This window comes from Aotus nancymaae, unplaced genomic scaffold (assembly GCF_030222135.1).
Source record: "Aotus nancymaae isolate 86718 unplaced genomic scaffold, 86718_ANA_hifiasm-v0.15.2.pri h1tg000030l, whole genome shotgun sequence".
NCBI lineage: Eukaryota > Metazoa > Chordata > Mammalia > Primates > Aotidae > Aotus > Aotus nancymaae.
Genome location: NW_026988443.1, coordinates 13,546,900 through 13,565,988, shown reverse-complemented (window position 1 = coordinate 13,565,988; position 19,089 = coordinate 13,546,900). Strand labels below are relative to the sequence as shown.

Sequence of the window (19,089 nt, the reverse complement as noted above, 5' to 3'; positions counted from 1 at the left end):
GCAGATCCCATCTGGGCCTCTGGGTTGGCAGAGCCGGTCTGGTAGCTTCAACTGGACCCAGAAACTGAGAGGCTAAAGAAAACTGGTCTGTTTGAAAGAAACCACACTGGGAGTGTAAGAGGCTGACGGGGGCTGGAAATTCCAAACCTGCCACAGCTGTGGGCTTCCTCAGTCTAGTCTGACAAGCGTGTGTGGACACAGGGTGGGCACTGAGTGGGGTAGACAGACCGTGGCCACGACCAGAGAGGACTTTGTGATCTAGCAAAAAGGATGTCTTCTCAGACAGACTAGGAGAGAGCCTGCTTCCAGAAGAGCCCTCCCAAGGTTAGGCAACAAGGAGGCCTTTCATCCTAGCTCCTCCTAAGTCCCCATGTCCAGACATTTGCTTGGCGATGCCATGGTAACCATGATGCCACAATGGAACATTCTTCCCAAGGTGGTAGAAGAAATCCCTCTGTTGAACTCTACTGTGTAAGGCCAGCGTGAGTTCATTTCTCCTTGAGCAGGAGCAGTTCATGGAAGAACTCTGAGGATCATTCTGAGGACAAGAAGCATCCAGTGTCATGAGTGGAACATGGTGACTTAGAATAGTGCACATGGGTTCCTTGGGCTTCTGTGCATTCCTTGACAGCTGTGTGACCTTGGGCCAGCTACTCCATGTCTCTGAGTATCAGTTTCTGAATCTGTAAAATGGCAATAATGAGAGTGTCTACTTCCTACTGCAGTTGTGCCAATGAACTGAGCTAAATGCTGGGCCTGTTCCTATGTAAAGACACAGGCTGTTGGCTGGGCGCGGTGGCTCACACCTGTAATCCCAGCACTTTGGGAGGCTGAGGTGGGCAGATCACCTGAGGTCAGGAGTTCGAGACCAGCCTGGCCAACACGGTGAAACCCTCTACTAAAAATACAAAAATTAGCCGGGCATGGTGGCACACGTCTGTAGTCCCAGCTACTCAGGAGGCTGAGGCAGGAGAATCACTTGAATCCAGAAGTCAGAGGTTGCAGTGAGCTGAGATCACGCCACTGCACTCCAGCCTGGGCAACAGACCGAGACTCTTTCTCAAATAAATAAATAAATAAATAAATAAACAAACAAATAAATAAGTAACAACAAAAAACAGGCTGTTACCAGTGAACAGAAGCCTTAGTGTTCTTTTAGTCAGCAGGGTTTAGTAGGAAGGGTAAAACCACAGCAGAAGTGTTAACCCCAGGGTGGGCTTCCACTGAAACTCTACTTTTCTTTCAGCAGCACTTTATGGCTACAGAGTTAAGACAAGGGTTGAATTTCACGCATCAAAAAGCAGCCCTTTTCAGAGACCCAACTCTCTTGAGGTGCGCAGGGGCTTGGGCTGGATTGAGAAGAAATCTGACAAGAGTTTTCTTTCTCTTGTCAGAGAAGCTGCCTTCTCTCCTCGGGCCATCTTACAAAGCATGGTGCGAGCCAACTGGTCCTGCCTCTTGACTACACAGAACCAAGCACTAGGGATATGACAGGTCAGTGCCCTACATCCTGGAACCTTTGTTGGTAGAAAGAGGGAGACCCTCTGATGTTGGGGAAGGAACACATGTGTGTGGGAAGAGGATGGAAAAAAGAGTCTTATAAGACCCTGCATGTGTTTGGAAGAGGATGGAGTCAGTGCGTTTTGTTTCCCCAGCTGCCCATGGTGCCCGCTGTGGGTCTCTCGGGATGGCAGAGATGCGAGGGATGCTGCTGGTGCTGCTCGGCCTTCTCCACTCTTCCACCAGTGAGTGTGCTGCTTTCCTCCCTCTGACTTTAGCTGCACGTGTGACACAGAAGGGGATTATCCAGGAAAATGAAGTGGTCCTTACTGTCCAGGGAGGGGATTCAAGATGCCACCAAGCATCTTTTACAGTGAAGAAGACACACTGGGAAAAAGAAAGAAATGGGGGCTTCAGGTAGCGTTAGTGATGATCAAGACAGACTGCCCGCAGAACAGAGGGTCCTGAGGTCTCCTTGCCCCAGCAGTGAGGCCCTGCACCTGCTCCGCAGGTTGTGGCATCCAGAAAGCCTCCGTTTTCTATGGTCCTGACCCCGAGGAGGCCTTGGTCAACAGCATGGAGTTCCCGTGGGTGGTGTCACTGCAGGACTCCCAGTACACACATCTGGCTTTCGGCTGCATCCTCAGCGAGTTCTGGGTCCTCAGCATCGCATCCGCTGTTCAGAACAGGTCAGTGCCCCTGCCTTTGGGGCCCGCGGCATCGCCGGGGGTGAGGGTGGGGATGGCTCTGTTTCCTGCTCAGCCTGGGGGGGCCCTGAAAGGTGGCTTCTGGGGGACAGGGCTTTTTACCAGTTCAGCAGTTGCTCTGCTGTGAGTCCTAAAATCACCAGTTGCTAAGGCTGATCTCTCCTGTGAGGACTGCTGGCCTCGCAATGGAAAAATGAAATGATGAGTCCTCCATTCAATGCAGGTGGGATTTTCACTCCGATTTTACTGCCATCACAGAGGCACTGGCTCGTCACACTAGAGTCCCCACTGCTTATCCCGTTCAGCCAGTCCATAGGAGCCCTTAACCTAAAACACACGGGCCTTGCAAACATTACTGCCATAAATACATGTACACAGAGAAAAGCCTCGAAGAAAATACAGAAGTGCTTTTAAGAGTGCTTATCACTCAATGCTCAGAACACACGATTTCAGTTTTCTTCTTTTACCTTCTCTGTATTCTGCAAATTCTGTACAACAAATCTTCATTCTTTTAAACCAGAGAATAATCATAAATGTTATTAAAAGAATGTTTTTGGTAAATATTTCTCACTTTTTGACCCAATGGCTTCATTTTTGGGAATCAACATTAAGGAAATAATTTCAACCACTGGAAAATTTTTATGTACAAAGTTGTTCCTAGGATGGTTACTTACACAGAAAATACTGAAAAGAAACCTAATGTCCAACTATTGCAATGAAATTATAATTTTTCATATACACTATACATATAAATATATATTATACATAATATATAGTGTATTATATATGTAATTATATGCTCTATTAAAATGTAATATACATGTATATTGTAATATATGTATATGTAATATATATGCGTACAATATTATATGTAATATATAGTATATAATATATAATTACATATAGAGACACAGAGTATTGGGGGAGAGAGTATAATAACAAATTGGCTAAATAAATTATAATCTAAATCCTTGATGGAATATTATGCAGCTGGTGAATAGTTTAATATAGGATTTGTATTTTTAATACATATACATTCCTTGACATGTACAGGTAAACAAGTAAATAAATAAATGAGATAAAAAAGAATAAAAAAATTCAAAAAATACATGTATAGCTGTACAGTAGCTCACACCTGTAATCCCAGCACTTTGGGAGGCCAAGGCAGGTGGATCACTTGAGGTCAATAGTTTGAGACCAGCCTGGTCAACATGGCGAAACCCCATCTCTACTAAAAATACAAAAATTAGCCTGGCATGATGGCACACACATGTAATCCTAGCTACTTGGAAGGCTGAGACAGGAGAACTGCTTGAACCTGGGAGGTGGAGGTTGCAGTGAGCAGAGATCGTACCACTGCACTTCAGCCTGGGTGACAGAGTAAGATTCTATCTCAAAAAAAAGAAATACATGTGAGTAGTAAAATATTCATGAGAAACCAAAGGATGTACAATGAAAAGTGGCTCCTTCCCTCCTCCACCCCTCAGTCACTAGTTTTCCTCCCTTGAGCCACATTCTGTCACCAATTGCTTGGCTATTTCTTCTTAAATACTCAAGCACTCATGGATATCTATATACTATATGTCTGGCTATATTGATTCTTACATCTATTGACAGAGAATTTTCTTTCCCCTTGTATTAGTCTACTTAGGCTGCCATAACAAAATATCACAGACTGGGTGGCTTAAACAACAGAAATTTATGTCTCACAGTTCTGGAAGCTGGACATCTGAGATCTAGGTGTCAGTAGATTTGGTTTCTCCTGAGGCCTCTCTTCTTGGATTGCAGACAGCCACCTTCTCACTGTGTCCTTACATGGCCTTCCCTCTGTGCCTGTGCACTCTTGGTGTCTCTTCCTCTTCTTATAGGGACACCGGTCCTGTTGGATTACAGCCCCAGCCTTATACTTCATTTAATCTTAATTACCTCCTTAAAGGCCCTACCTCCAAATATATGGTCAAATTGAGGGTTAGGACTTCAACCTACAAATTTTCAAGAGGATGCAATTGAGTTCATAACACACCCCTGACACCCACAATGCAACTGATAGCACACCATACACACTAGTTCATTCACAGCTTTTTCTTCATTTTATCATAAATTTTAGAGACCTTTTCTTATTGGTACATAAAGAGCGAATGCATTCTTTTCATCAGCTGCATGGCAGCCTGTCATGGAATTACCATAACTACACAGTCCTTTATTAACGAAACTTTGGGCTGTTTTCAATCTTTTACTACTGCCAAAAATACTGCAACAGACATACCTGTACACACATTATTTCACACACATGCAAGTGTACCGTAGTGTAGACAACCCAGGAGCAGAAAGATGGGGCTAAAAAAACACATGCATTTAAAATCCTGAGCGCTACTGCCAACTAGCCCTCCACAGAAATTCTGTTTTCTATGTAGTGTTTTCCTTACGGCTATTTTCTATCTAGTCTGCTCTTTTGTTTTTTATTTTCTCTTTGACTCAAAGGTTTTATTAAAGACAGAGCTTTATTTTTAAATTGTATTTAATTTTATTTTCTTTTAGAGATAGTCTTGCTCCATTACCCAGACTGCAGTATAGCAGTGTGATCTTGGCTCACTGCAACTTCTGTCTCCCAGATTCAAGCAATCCTCTTGACTCAGCCTCCCAAATAGCTGGGACTACAGGTGCATGTCACCATGCCCAGCTAATTTTTGTATTTTTAGTAGAGACAGTGTTTTACCATATTGGCCAGGCTGGTCTTGAACTTCTGACCTCATGATCTGCCTGCCTTAGCCTCCTAAATTGCTGGGATTATAGATGTGAGCCACCACGCCTGGCCAAGGCAGAGTTTTAAAATGTCCAGGTGTTAGGGTTTTTTGTTTGTTTTCTAACATTATTGAATTATACAATGTGGTGATCTATTTGGATTTGTTGAGATTGTCCTGTCTACTACTATGGGTGGTCTATGTGAATATTTTTCACAGGTAAATTAAAAAGTTCATTCTCTGTGCTTGGTGTATAACTTAATATGTAAAATTGGGGGAGGAAGTCTACTTGGTCTGTCCTAGATTGTCAGAGGTGAATTAAAATCACCTACCAGTTGGGCGCAGTAACTCACACCTATAATCCCAGTACTTTGATTAGACAATACACCCAAACTTAATTAAGATGACTTCATCTTTGTTGGTCTAGATGTCCAAGGATTCCTTCTTTATCACTCAAGTCCAGCAACTTTATTAGTTGTGCTGGATCTCCCTCATCTGCCCCTTAAGATCCACTCTACTCTTCTGCCCTGCCAGGACCCAGGAAGCTCACCTGTATGGATTATACCAGTGGTCTCTCTTGCCTTCTGGATTCCAGTTGGTTTTGGCCAACATGTACATAAGAGGCAAGAGATCAGAGGGAGTGGGGAGAGTGAAGTCAGGGTCCTTATTCCTCTGAGTGCTACTGCAGATTGGCTGTTGGTTGCTTTACCAGCTCAGTGACTCACTCTACACAGCTCTGTCTGATCACATCCTCCCCTCACATAGAGCCTAGAGGCAGTGTCAAAACAGTGTTGTAACCTCAGCAGGAGCTGTCTATAGCATGCAGTGCCCAGCGCTGTCCTTGTGGTTTCCCTGCATCCTGCCTACACCTTTGTAAAGAGTCCCTTTATTAAACTCACCCCAATTTACCTTATTTGAGTAGAACATTTATTTCCTGTTGGGACCTGACCAGACTATGTCTCAGTGTTAACTACTCCAAACTATAGAGATAGTGGACACTCAACACTATTGGAGATAGGTTAACTATCTCCAAACTACAGATTCAAGTCTTAGTTCTGAAAAGTTTTCTTAAATTATATCTTGAAATATTTTTCCTGTTTCATCATTTTGGTTGCTTTCTTTGTGGTCGGCTGGTTCTGCTGTGACTACCTTATCTGTCATTTTCCTCTCAAGCCTTTAAAAATCTTTGTTAATTTTCATTTCATTTTGGTCACATTTCTCAAGGACCCAATTGTATTTTCTGTGGGCCCTATTTTTCTTTATGCTGCTTTTGATTTGGCCTTCATTTTGGTGATGGTCTTGATTCTTTTCTTTTCACTTTTTTGCTGAGAACATGCTCGACCAGCTTTTTCTGAGCTCTGTGGCAGTCAATGTCATTTATAATTCTTGCACTCCTGCCATCCTTCCTTTCATCAGCCCTTCCTTTGACTCTCAGATTTGGATTCTCCAGCATCTCTTGGTTTTATGGTGTTTACATTTGCTCCTCATTCTCATAGTTTCTTGAGTGATTCCCAAGAGGAGAAAGGGAAAACACCCAACTCAATTCTATTGTTATTAGAACTTCAATTTCTGCAAAATGTATTTACAGAATATATAAGGAAAGATGCTTGTTTTAAAATGTCAAGTACTAAAAGCAGGAGTCAAGATGGTATCTTTCATAGAACAGCAATTACTACTTTTGCAAACTACAATATGTAAAAAAACAAAACAAAACAAAAACCTATTCATAGAAAAGCAGTTCATCAGCAATAACATGTTAACAGATTATCTTTGGTCGGGGGGCAAATGGTGTTAAGATTGAAAAATCTCCAGGGTTCTGCAGGCTCACAAAAGAGGGCTCGCAAAAGCCTAGGGGTTCATAAAAGATTTCCTAGAAACTTAGGTCCAAAGGGGTGAGGAAGAACTAATACAGGGAATATGAACTGGATGAGTGTTCCAGGCTAAAAAAAAATGTAAATAGGAAAACATGGAAGTGTGAAGCTTCCTTGGTGTCTTGGCTTCTCAAGATTCCCTTGTTTTCTCTCTAGGAAGGACATTGTTGTTATAGTGGGTATAAGTAACATGGATCCCAGGAAGACTGGTCACACAGAGTATCCAGTTAATACCATCATCATCCATGAGGACTTTGATAACAACTCCATGAGCAACAACATAGCCCTCCTGAAGACAGACACAGCAATGCAGTTCGGCAGCCTGGTCCAGTCCATCTGTTTCCTTGGCAAAAAGCTGCATACACCACCAGTCTTGCAGAACTGCTGGGTGTCAGGATGGAATCCCACATCTGCAGTTAAGGTCTTCCTCCTCCCAGAGGAGGCTGTGTGTGTGCTGGCAGTGGGGGTGACCTGGATAATCCAATCTAGGGCCTATCTTAATTTAATAATGGAGCTTGCGGCTGAGCATGGTGGCTCACGGCTGTAATCCCAGCACTTTGGGAGGCCAAGGCGGGTGGAACACCTGAAGTCAAGAGTTCAAGACCAGCCTGGACAACCTGGTGAAACCCCTTCTCTACTAAAAATACAAAAAAATTAGCTGGGTATGGTGGCGGGTATCTATAATACCAGCTACTCGGGAGGCTGAGACAGGAGAATCACTTGAACCCAGGAGGTGGAGGTTGTAGTGAGCAGAGATCAAGCCATTGCACTCCAGCCTGGGTGACAAGGGCAAAGCTCTGTCAATAAATAAATAAATAAATAAATAAAGGAGCTTTCTTGAGGTTCTAGAGTTTGGCTGAAACCCTTACCTAATCAGTCAAGACTCTGAGAACTTGCCCTTTCTGTGGCCACTCTTTTCTTTTTTTTCTTTTGAGACAGGGTCTTTATCATTGCAGTGGTGCCATCATGGCTCACTATAGCCTTGAGCTCCTGGGCTCAAGTGATCCTCCTGCCTCAGCCTCCTGAGCAGCTGGGACTACAGGCACATGTCGCCACACCTGGTTAATTGTTTTAAATTTATTTTTTGTGGAGACGGGGTCTCGCTATGTTGCCCAGGCTGGTCTCTAACTCCTGGGCTAAAGCAAGCCTCCCACCTCGGCCTTCCAAAGTGTAGGGATTATAAGCATGAGCCACTGTGCCCAGCCAGTGGCCATTCTTACATCACATTGGTCCTTTAACCACTAGACCTACACCAGAATTGGAAGTACAGAGGCAATGGACAGCCTGGAATGAGTACAAGGGTATGGAGGGGTGAGCAGATGTTAGTCCCTGAACTACAGCTGACTGTCCTCTTGTCTAAGCCACCTTTAATGGATACTCTCTAGAAGAGGAGGAAGAGTATTCTCTACCTGTTTATACATTCAAGTTCAAAGTGGAGGTAGTTTTCAGTAAAAACTCAGTCACAGGTTCTTATTTCTATGAAGAAAAGGGATTTATAAGAACATTTCAGGCCAGGCACAGTGGCTCATGCCTGAAATCCCAGCTGTGAAAGGCCAAGGCAGGTGGATCACTTGAGGTCAGGAGTTAAAGACCAGCCTGGCCAACGTGGTGAAACACTGTCTCTCTTAAAAATACAAAAATTAGCTGGGCATTGTGGTGTGCACCATAATCCCTGCTACTTGGGAGGCTGAGGCAGGAAAATTGCTTGAAGCCGGAGGGCAGAGGTTGCAGTGAGCCAAGATCATGCCACTGCACTCCAGCCTGGGTGACAGAACAAGATTCCATCTCAAAAAAAAAAAAAAAAAAAAAATTTTCACTCTCGTTTTGCTATATGAGTGGGAGTTGTGTTGACTTAGCGGACTGCCTTCTCATTAATAACCCCTGGGCTCTCTGTTGCATGGTCCAGACAGGAAATCACATGACGATGAGTATCCTGAGGAAAATCTTCGTGAAAGATGTTGACATGTGTCCCCTACACAAACTCCAGAAGACAGAATGCGGCAGCCACATGAAAGAGGAAACCAAGACTGTCTGCTTGGTAAGAACATCATGGAGCAGAAGCTAAGTGTTGAGAGTAAGCCTTGGTCACATCCAGGGGAGCCTCGGGACTCCCCCTCCCTAGATGGGGAGCTCTGTGAGGGCAGGGACTAGGGCTTTGGATTAGTGGCTGTTTCTGGAGTGAATAGCACTTGGCAGACAGTGTATACTCAGTAAAAATCTGCTGAATGAACTAACCAGTCATGATTTTCAATGTTGAAGCTTGTGTATGTCACAGGTGCTTTTTAACTAGCTAAAAATGTGAGAGTCTGAGTCCAAACCACACAGGCAGATATACTTTGAGCAGGTTTACAGTGTGGGGCTGCTGTTTTTAGCTTCTGCGGAACCTAGACCCCTCCGATGCTATCAGTTATTGGGTTTTTTTTCTGTGAGAAGCCCTGCGCTCCACCCAGATGAGGGCTATACAGATATGGTTATCTTACTGCCTCAAAAACAATGTGTAGAAGTCACACACAACTGGTTCAGGCTCCTTCATATCCAAATCTGGAGAAAGTGTGGCTTAGTAAGGTCACACGGTCAGTAAAAGTTAGAGCAAAGACAAGAACCTAGGCCTACCAGATATCCAGATAGAGTTTCTCTCCTCTACTCTAGAATTGCTTTTCTAAGAGGCTTATCACCCACTCTCCTCTAAATAAACTTCAGGACACTCTGATGGGGAATTTTTTTTTTTCCCCTAGAGGAACCAGAAGGGCAGGATTTTTAGAACAATGGGAAAAAAATACATATATAAAGATAATTCTTTCTAAAAGTCATTTTATTGCAAAAGCATGAAGGACTGCCTCTCACTAAGAAATAAATTTGCCCTTCCAAAGTTGGTGCAACATCTATTGAGTACCTACTCTGTACTGGGTCCTCTGCCAGGTGGGGGATCTTAACAATTTCTTAAATTAGATAATGTGTTAAAATACAGTGAAGATACAGCTTTTTAACAAAATTCTGCCCTCAACCATTCCATCAAACAAGTGTCATACTTCATCAGATCTAAGATGCTGCCAATTATAGAATGCACCATCACTTTATGTAATCTCAAGAAAGAAAAAACTGCTGCCAGTTCAACTCTGAAGTCAACTGATTAAAAGACACATCCTAATTTCAAAGATGTTGATTTCTAACTGTATCTTCAACTCAATGGAAGATCCTAAGCTATTTATGCTCTAAGTGATCATCTTTTAAAATCTAACCGCAAAGTTCAGGTTGGTTTTTAACTGTGGCACACCTCTAAACAGGTGTTAATTTTTGAACAGAATTATGCTTGTATGCCATTTAATGGTGACCTGTCCCCTTAGAATTCTCTCTCTTGGAAATATGTTCTCATGTGCAGAGGCCTTCAAAGCCACAGTTCCCACATGTAGAATGAACCACCAGGTTCAGAATCTGCCTATGGGTTTCCCCGAAACCCAACGAAAGCAGAAACGCTCTGCACTTCCCCATCCAGTCTTTATTCTACCACTGTTAGGGCTTTTGCTGAAGGTGAAGGGAAAAGATTACACAATCAAAGACCCCACTCTGGGCTGTGACTGCTCCCTGGGGAGATGAGGTAGGGTAGCTCCAGAGGGGCACCTGGAGCTGTCTGCCTTTGCCACTTGTGCTTCCAAAGTCACAGCCCCTATAGGATTATGGGGAAGAGAAAAAGCGCATATGCTGTGCCCAGGTGGAACAGCGACCTGCAAAACCATGCCACAACCGAGGACATCTACCAATCATTCATCCAATCATTTGTCCTAAATTGCATTCTTTTTTTGCTCTGGCTATATCACTACAGTTAAGACAAACTGCAAATGGGACTGATGAAGGGGGGCACCACGGCATTCTTAGCCAGGGAGCCCCCATGTCCTAGACAGACACAGTGAGGTGCACACAAGAACTTGTTCACCAGTCAACTGAAAAGTCAAGAGTTCCGTACTAAAGCACACCCTTCCATCCAAGGAGAGGCACAGAATGAAGTCCACAAGGCCTTCCTCCTGTGTCTGGCCTTGGCCTGCTGAGAAACCACCAGGGAATCACGGCAGCTTTTATAGCTCAGCTTTCCTGCCGCCCTGCCCACGGAGTTGCTCCCTTCTTTTCTCACTCGTCTTCGTCTCTGTTCTGGTGTGAATTACGAGGAAAAAAGGGAGCTTTATTGAAAGAGAATACCCCGCTGGGCATGGTGGCTCATGTTTATAATCCCAGCACTTTGGGAGGCCGAGGTGGGCGGATCATTTGAGGTCAGGAGTTTGAGACTAGCCTGGCCAACATGGTGAAACTCTGTCTCTACTAAAAATCCAAAAATTAGCTGGGCGTGGTGGTGGGCACCTGTAATCCCAGCTACTGGGGAGGCTGAGGTAGGAGGATCGCTTGAACCCAGGAGGAGGAGGTTGCAGTGAGCCGAGATCTCTCCACTGCACTCCAGCACGGGTGACAGAGCAAGACTCCATCTCAAAGACAAAACAAAAAAAATTAGCTGAGCATGGTGGCACATGCTTGTAGCCCCAGCTACTCAAGAGGCTGAGGTGGGAGAATCGCTTGAACCTGAGAGGTGGAGGTTGCAGTGAGCCGAGATTGCACCACTGTACTTCAGCCTGGGATACAGAGAGAGACTCCATCTCAAAAAAAAAAAAAAACGGAGGTGGGGTTGGGGGGTTGAGGCTGCTGCTTTTCTGCCTTTCTGCTGCTTGTGGTTGAGTCTGTTCAGATTGTTTCCTGTGGTTAATTGCAGCCCCACTCCAAACCATGAGAGCAACATGTCATTGTCCAGGCCTTCCAGCCAGGCAGGTCACACAGGTCAGAGGCGGCTGACTAAACTGGGGATGACCACCCCCTTCTCCAACCAAGATGGGCCACGGGAGAGGCAGGAATTCCTTTGAGAGGAGACCTAGGGGTGTGGGGTCGCGGCGGGTGAGGTAAAGGATACCTAGTAATTGCCTTGTTGCTTTTCCATTTTCCCCAACTTTTCAGAAAGACGATGGCTTTCGTAGAGACATCAAGATGATGGTAGCTAATATTCTATTTAGTGTGTGCTGTGCCAGGCACTGTGCTGTTCCCAGATATTACAGTGAGAACATATAACTGTGTTCCCACTTTGGCTCAGAGAGGATTTGGTCACCTGTCAAGGCCCCATATCTAGCTAAGGATGCCAAGCTTCTACTCCCTCACCTTGAGTTAGGTAAAGTGTGTGTGGCAGAATTCCCAAGTCCCAGAGGACTGCTCCCTTGGGAATGGCGAAAACCAAGAGCACGGCCAGCCAGCTGGTGAGCAGCTGCCAGGTGGCAGAAAGCTGCTTAGACTAAGGGTCTAAGCAAGGCAGAGAGGAGAAGGGAAAAGGTTTCAGGCCAGAATGGAAACAAACACCAACATTTCAGGAATGAGAAGCCAGAAGGGAGGGAGGGTTTGGCCAAAGGACTGGAAAGGAGCAAGAAAATGAGATATGAACTGGGAAGCTATAGGCAACCCGCAGAAGTCACAGCTAATTTGCATAATAAAAGGAAAAGTCATCTTGTTGGAATCCATGGTGGTGGCTGCCTAGATTTGAAATCGTATCCTATCATTTGCCCCATTTCCAGTGAGAACCAGTATAAACATTTCTAGAACAAAAAGTATATTGCACAAGGATAGACTTACAACAAAAACTAGTTTTTCTAAGACCTGAAGCCTTCTGTCTTTTGTCACAGGGGGACCCAGGAAGCCCAATGATGTGCCAGCTACAGCCGTTCGATCTATGGGTTCTGAGAGGAGTCCTGAACTTTGGTGGTGAGCCGTGCCCCGGCCTGTTTCTGTACACCAAAGTGGAAGACTACAGCAACTGGATCACGTCCAAGGCTGAGACGGCCGGCCCTCCCCTGTCTTCACTTCACCACTGGGAAAAGTTTATTTCTTTCTCCCACCATGGACCAAATGCCATGACACAGAACACATATTCTGATTCTGAACTGAGCCATATTGAATCATACTTCCAGGGACAAAGAAGGACCACCATGCATTCACAGCTAGCATCTAGGGATGGTCTAGATGTTAGGGAGAAGGGTGTAAGGGAATCAGGCAGGTCTCCTGAGGCATCTGTACAACCCTTATACTATGACTATTACAGTGGGGAGGTAGGGGAAGGTGGGTCTTCTGCAGGTCAGAACAGGTTGCATCAGCCCGAAGAAATCATCTTGGTTTCCTTCATGCTTGTTTTCTTTTGCAGCAGTATCTAGTCCAGGAGCTATCCCACCAAACTGAAGAGTAAGCTCAGAACGCTGGGTGCCAGGCATTCACCATGCTATTTTGGTGTCTGTTTTTGATAGTGGCACACCAGAGCTGCCACGGATACACCCATAGTGCACACTGGGCTGGCTCTCCCTCCTCTGTCCCACTCGCATGTGTGGGAAGGTCACTTTCATTGTGCTTGTGAACTAAATGCAGGCTAACAAGTGTCAAACCATTAGAGTGCCCTGTGGTTCTTTCAGTGGTAACAGTTCCAGGGACCAGGCTGTGAAAACACTCCCCATGAGCAGATGTGGCCCAAGAGGTGATGCTCAGCCTGGCTAGGAAGTTGGGAACACCAGGCAGACAGGGAACAGTGAGAGGAGCCCATGACTAGAAAGAAGCTGATTCCTTTAATAGCTGACATCTGGGTCTGTAAGCCGTGGCCTGCCTCTGGCTACTTCTCATCAGGGTAATCTGCCTGCCACTGCTCATTGGTTGTTTTCATTCGATTCCAAGCCTTACGGTAGCCTTTTAAGGACATCTGCCAATAAAAAAAAAAAAGATAAAGGAGTCGGGGGAGAAGGTCACTTGAGAAAAACTGATTGTGGCTATTCAGAATGCAACCCTCATCCAGCCCCATGATGGTGCAGGCGACCCTGTGTGGGGCAGTGTGCCCTCCATGCACGATGTAGTGCAGGGGCCACCAAGGGGCAGCACCCACCCGGAAGATCCTTCTATAGAGCATTTTTCTGTTCAATGAAGTGAGAAGTTGCATGTTCCTGCCACGATTCTGCTACTTCTCAGTTCCAGATCTGAGGGGCTCAAGTTTGGATCCTAATTTACCCTCTGCTACAAAATGGCCACAGGAGACATGGGAGAAAGTAACACAGGAAATGGGGGCCAGGGGCTAGATGTGAAAACACCAAGGTCCCAGTTTCCCAAGGGACCTGACTGGCTTTCTAAGCTACTCTGATGATGGTTTGAGTGACCTCAGTTTGTAGCCTGGGTGTTTGTCTTTCTTCTGACACCAGCATATGTTTTCCCATTGCCCATTTATCTCCCGCAGCTCACACGAGCAAGCGTGCTTCCTGTCACACAGTACCATATTCAAAGTCTGCGAGATTCATTCAAAAGCAGAAAGACCCATGGCAACTACGTACATGCAGGGAATGAAGTTCTGAGTGATATTAAAAAATCCATCATTATCTCATTTTTTAAAAAACTGGCTTCTCCATCTATAAAGTAGTAATTACTAAATTACCAGTGCAGAGGGATTCAGAGACTTCTAGAATTCATTAAGAAAACAGGCAACTAAAAACACATGATTACTATAGAGTTTCTCCCTGAAAATGGAAAAGACCTTGCCCCTAACAATACAAAAGGGGGAACTTTAAAAAAATAATCATCCTTCATCTTGGTTTAATAGTTAAAGCAACTGCTGAGATTTCTCCCAGAAATTATACATCCAAACATTGTATTCTTAGCCCAAAGATCAAAATCCTAAATGAAAACATTGAGGACATAAAAGACTGCCCATCCTGGGGCTCCCGTGGCTCACCTCTGCTATCTCCACTTTCCTTTCCCACATCTTGATGCTCTTCTCCAGGTCCCCATTTGAGATCTTCTCCCAGACGTAAGTCATCACCTGTGGTACCTGGAACTCGGCCAGCTGCTTCCGGAGCCTCTTGTTCACTGCCTCGGCTTTGGCCCGGTCCTGGGTTGGGAAGGAGCAGTTACACCCAGGGTACCCCAGCAGCTCCTGCTTTGAGAATTCACTGGCCCTGCCATCTCTCCCCACAGTTCCAATAGAGTTCCAAAAATAATTTTTTTTTTTCGGAGGGGACAGAGTCTCTCTCTGTCACCCAGGCTGCAGTGCAATGGCCGATCTCAGCTCACTGCAACCTCTACCTTCTGGGTTCCTGCAATTCTCCTGCCTCAGTCTCCTGAGTAGCTGGGATTATAGGTGCCTGCCACCACATGCAGCTAATTTTTGTATTTTTAGTAGAGACGAGGTTTCACCAGGTCGGCCAGGCTGGTCTCGAACTCCTGACCTCAGGTGATCCGCCTGCCTCGGCCTCCCAAAGTGCTGAGATTACAGGTATGAGCCACCACGCCCAGCCTAAATGATAAAACTCTTAAAAGAAGACAGAGGAGTAAATCTTCATGATATGGGGTAAGGCAATGGTTTCTTATACATGACACCAAAAGCACAAGCTCAAAATAAAAAAATGGATAAACTGGACTTCTATCAAAATTAAAAACATTTGTGTTACAGAAAAAAGTATCAAGAAAGTGAAAGAAAATCCACAAAATGGAAGAAAATATTTGTGAATCTTATACAGGTGATCTTTGACTTACAATGGGTCAATTTAAGTTTTTTTTTTTACTTTAAGATGGTGTAAAAGCAATACACATGTAGTATAAACCACACTTTGAGTGCCGGTATAACCCTTCTGTTTTTTACTTTCGGTACAGTATCCAATAAATTACATGAGACATTCAACACCCTATATAAAACAGACTTTGTGTTTGAAGATTTTTCCCAGTTGTAGGCTAATGTAAGTGTTCTAAGCACATTTAAGATAGGCAAGGCTAAGCTATAATGTTTAGGTCAGGCATGTTAAACGCATTTTTGACTTATGGTATTTTCAACTTACAATAGGTAAGTTAAAAAGATAAATAACCCACTTATAAACTGAGCAAAGGACTTGACTAGAGACAAGTGGCCAATAAGCACATGAAAAGATGCTCCATGTCATTAGGCAGATTCAGATAAAAACCACAACGAGATATCACTTCATAGCAAGTAGGATGGCCATTAAAGAAAACCTGAGAATAACAGAGATGTACAGAAACTGGAACCTTCATACACTGTGGGAATGCAAAATGGTGCAGCCACTTTAGAAAACAGATTGGTAGTTTTTCTAGGTGTTAGATATGGAATTACCATGTACAACCACAATTCCACTTTTAGGTATATGTCAAAGAGAAAAGAAAACACACCAAGAGAAAAGAAAACACGTATCCACACAAAAACTTGTACCAGAATGTTCATATCAGAATTACTCGTGATAGTCCCGAAGTGGAAACCCAAATGTCCACCAACTGATGAGTGGGTAAATAAAATGCGGTCTGTCCACACAATGAAATACTATTCAGCCATAAAAAGAAACACATGATTAGCCACTCATAAAAGACCACATATTGTATAACCTCTTTTACATAAAATGTCCAGAACAGACGAATCCACAGAGGCAGAATGTAGACTAGTGGCCGCTGAGAGCTGGAGGGTGGGAGTGGGTTGTGGTGGGGAATGGAGAAGAATTTCTTTCTTTCTTTTCCCCCTGCCCCAGAGACGGAGTCTCCCTCTATCACCCAGGCTGAAGTGTAGCGGTGCGATCTCAGCTCACTGCAACCTCTGCCTTCCAGGCTCAAGCGATCCTCCTGCCTCAGCCTCCCTACAAGTGCCCACCACCATGCCTGGCTAATCTTTGTATTTTTAGTAAAGGCGGGGGTCTCACCATGTTGGCCAGGCTGGTCTTAAACTCCTGACCTCAAATGATCTGCCCGCCATGGCCTCCCAAAGTGCTGGGATTACAGGAGGAAGGATTTCTAATGGGTGCAGGGTTTCTTTCTGGGGTGATGAAAATGTTCGAAAATTACTGGGCTGATGATTACCCAACTCTGTGAATATATTATAATCCACTGAAATGTACACTTTAAATAGGTGATTATATGGTATATAAACTGAATCCCAATAAAGCTATTTTCAAGATATTAACAAGAAAGCTACAATATACTAAGCAGTGAATGCCATGCTTTAAAAAAATCAATTTTAAGTTTTACTTGTAATCTAATAACTACCAACCCAAGGGAAAAATAAGAACCACAGCAATTCTGCATTAAGAGAGTTCACAGGTTTTTGCTTTAACTTTGCTACTTGCCACTCTGTATTGAGACTGGGTGTGGTTTTTTTTGGTTTTTTTTTTTTTTTTTTTTTTTTTTTTTGCAGAAGGTGTTAGCTCTCCATCGAGAAAATAATGTGTATGCTGTGACAAAACTTAGATGTTAATAATCCTGTGGCTTTGGGGCCATTGTAGGCAAATTTGGGGCCACACACACTAAGGGAGACACCTCAAGCCCACACAAGACAATGACACTAATAATCATACAAACAGTTTTAGGGGTTGACAAAGTGTCATTATATGTGGTCCTCTCTAGCCACCACACTAAGGGCAATAGATCTATTTCACAGATGTAGAAACAGTCCCATCTATTTAAAAGCTTGTTCAAGACCAGAAATTAGCAGCACCAAACCTGATGCCAGGCCTTCTGATCATAAGTCTAGCACTCTTTTCTCTTGCGCCCTCCCCAAAAAGTTCTCTTTGCATCACATCCTATGTACATTTAAGTTACAGAAATTCAGCTAGCAATGCTTAGCAAAGTAATGAGAGGTAAATTGCAATTTAGATAGGCAGGGAGCTCAGATGACTCCACTCACCTCTGCACACAGTGACCACAAGCCTTGGAGTGAGCCCAGGACAGAGGTCACAGGTTTGCTGTTCTTCAGCTGGTCTCTGCTACAGGCTACTCAGGCTGTAAGCATCCAGTCTGGGTACCAGGTGAGATGTCATATGGTTATGACCTCTCTCTCACTGTCTCTCCTTTACATCAAAAGTTCTATTTTGGCATGTGTATTTTTTTCCTATCAGATACATTACTATATGCATTGAACATTTTTCATGGGGTTGTGGACATGACACTGAATACTGTACTTTATGGGTCACTTAAGGAATTCCCAAATGTTATTTGGACTCTATGAAATTTTTGTTTTCTGAGCTGACTCTAGAACCTAACCCAGCAGTAAAATGTGACACACCTGGACTGTAGGTCTCCAGGTGCCACTCTGTGCTTTGATGGCCCAGAGCTATTTTGATTTTTATGGTCTAGGCTTTTCTAGATAAGCCAACAAGGTGGCTCAGATCTTGGCGGACCCTGACTCAAGCCCTTATAAACACAAGGAGACAAACATCAGAAATACCACAGTTGGTCCTCTCCTACCTCCTCTACTTGTAGCGTTTCTTTTTCAATTTTTTCAAGTAGCTCTTTCCTCAGCAAGATCTCCTTGTCCAGATTGATGCACATGTCCATTGCCTTGTGAAGCCTGCTCTGAAATATAACAACATGGCAAGTCTTGAGCTAAGGTGACCTCTCAGAACCGCATGAAGGGGAGACAGCTCTTGGTTAACAAACAGAAAAGCGGGACCATCCAGGAAGTCCAAATTGCCCTTGTCACTGTTGCCCAGATTTTCCAAATCCTGATGTCTGAGAGGAGAGGACCTTGGGGTCTTGTCCTCAGCAGGAGAGGCAGAGAGGTCAGGCATACGGGGATCTAAATCCTGCCCCACTACTCACTAAGGAGATCTCTGGGGCGGTCCCAGAACCTCTCTAAACTTGGGTCCAGTCACCATGTAGGGTTGTGGAGAGGCTTACAGGAGATGGCCTCGTAGAGTGCTGAGCACAGTGCCCGGTACATGGAGGACATTCAACAAACAGCTGCTGTGACTATCTCATGTGGATGGAGAGTGGGGAGTACTCCCCATGAGGTAGGTGGGTGCTACTACTATCTCCATTTATAGGCGAGAGAACTGACCTTTAGGGAGGTAAAACCATTTCCCCAAGGTCACAGAGACAAGGGGGGGCCAGGAATTGAGCCCAGACAGTAAGATTCCACAGCCCACAGGCTCCACCACTCTCATCTCTGAATGAAGCTGGGCCTACTAGTTTTAGAGGAGTCCTGCGAGAGCAGCCTTGCAGATTTCCAGGGCATCATCTGCCCTTCACCGACTCCTGCAGGCCCCTGCTTCTTAGACTGGCCCTCTTTTGGCCACTCTCTCCTAGTGGGGAAGAGTCAGTTCAGAGGAGCTGGGATGTGCTCTGCTAGGCAGAGGAGTGGGCCAAAGGAAAGACGCAGTGATCTGGGGGAGCTCGCTCAACAAACCCTGAAAACCCACCCACCAGACGCCAGTCCCTGCACCAGCACTGGCT

General features: G+C 44.7%; 2 protein-coding genes across 4 annotated transcripts in view; one reads left to right on the top strand and one right to left on the bottom strand.

Annotated features, from left to right (window-relative positions):
* The first annotated feature begins 1,658 nt into the window (after positions 1-1,658).
* PRSS54 (serine protease 54) lies at positions 1,659-13,049 on the top strand. The gene is given in 6 exon segments (XM_012447717.2): positions 1,659-1,686; positions 1,689-1,745; positions 2,012-2,189; positions 6,976-7,234; positions 8,726-8,857; positions 12,525-13,049. Coding segments are annotated over 6 exon segments (1,176 nt in total). The 5' UTR covers positions 1,659-1,661.
* CFAP263 (cilia and flagella associated protein 263) overlaps positions 3,888-19,089 on the bottom strand; it is a 32,319-nt gene continuing 17,117 nt past the window's right edge. For 2 of the 3 annotated variants that reach the window (XM_064383135.1, XM_012447732.2), the window contains 3 exons: positions 18,103-18,210; positions 14,600-14,755; positions 8,065-13,582 (listed from right to left, as the gene is read on the bottom strand). In XM_064383135.1, the coding sequence (XP_064239205.1) occupies positions 13,496-13,582; positions 14,600-14,755; positions 18,103-18,210 (351 nt within the window). In that variant the 3' untranslated portion in view covers positions 8,065-13,495. Of the gene's footprint in view, positions 4,087-8,064; positions 13,583-14,599; positions 14,756-18,102; positions 18,211-19,089 lie in introns of those variants that run through there. The other variant, XR_010344848.1, reaches the window with a different exon arrangement.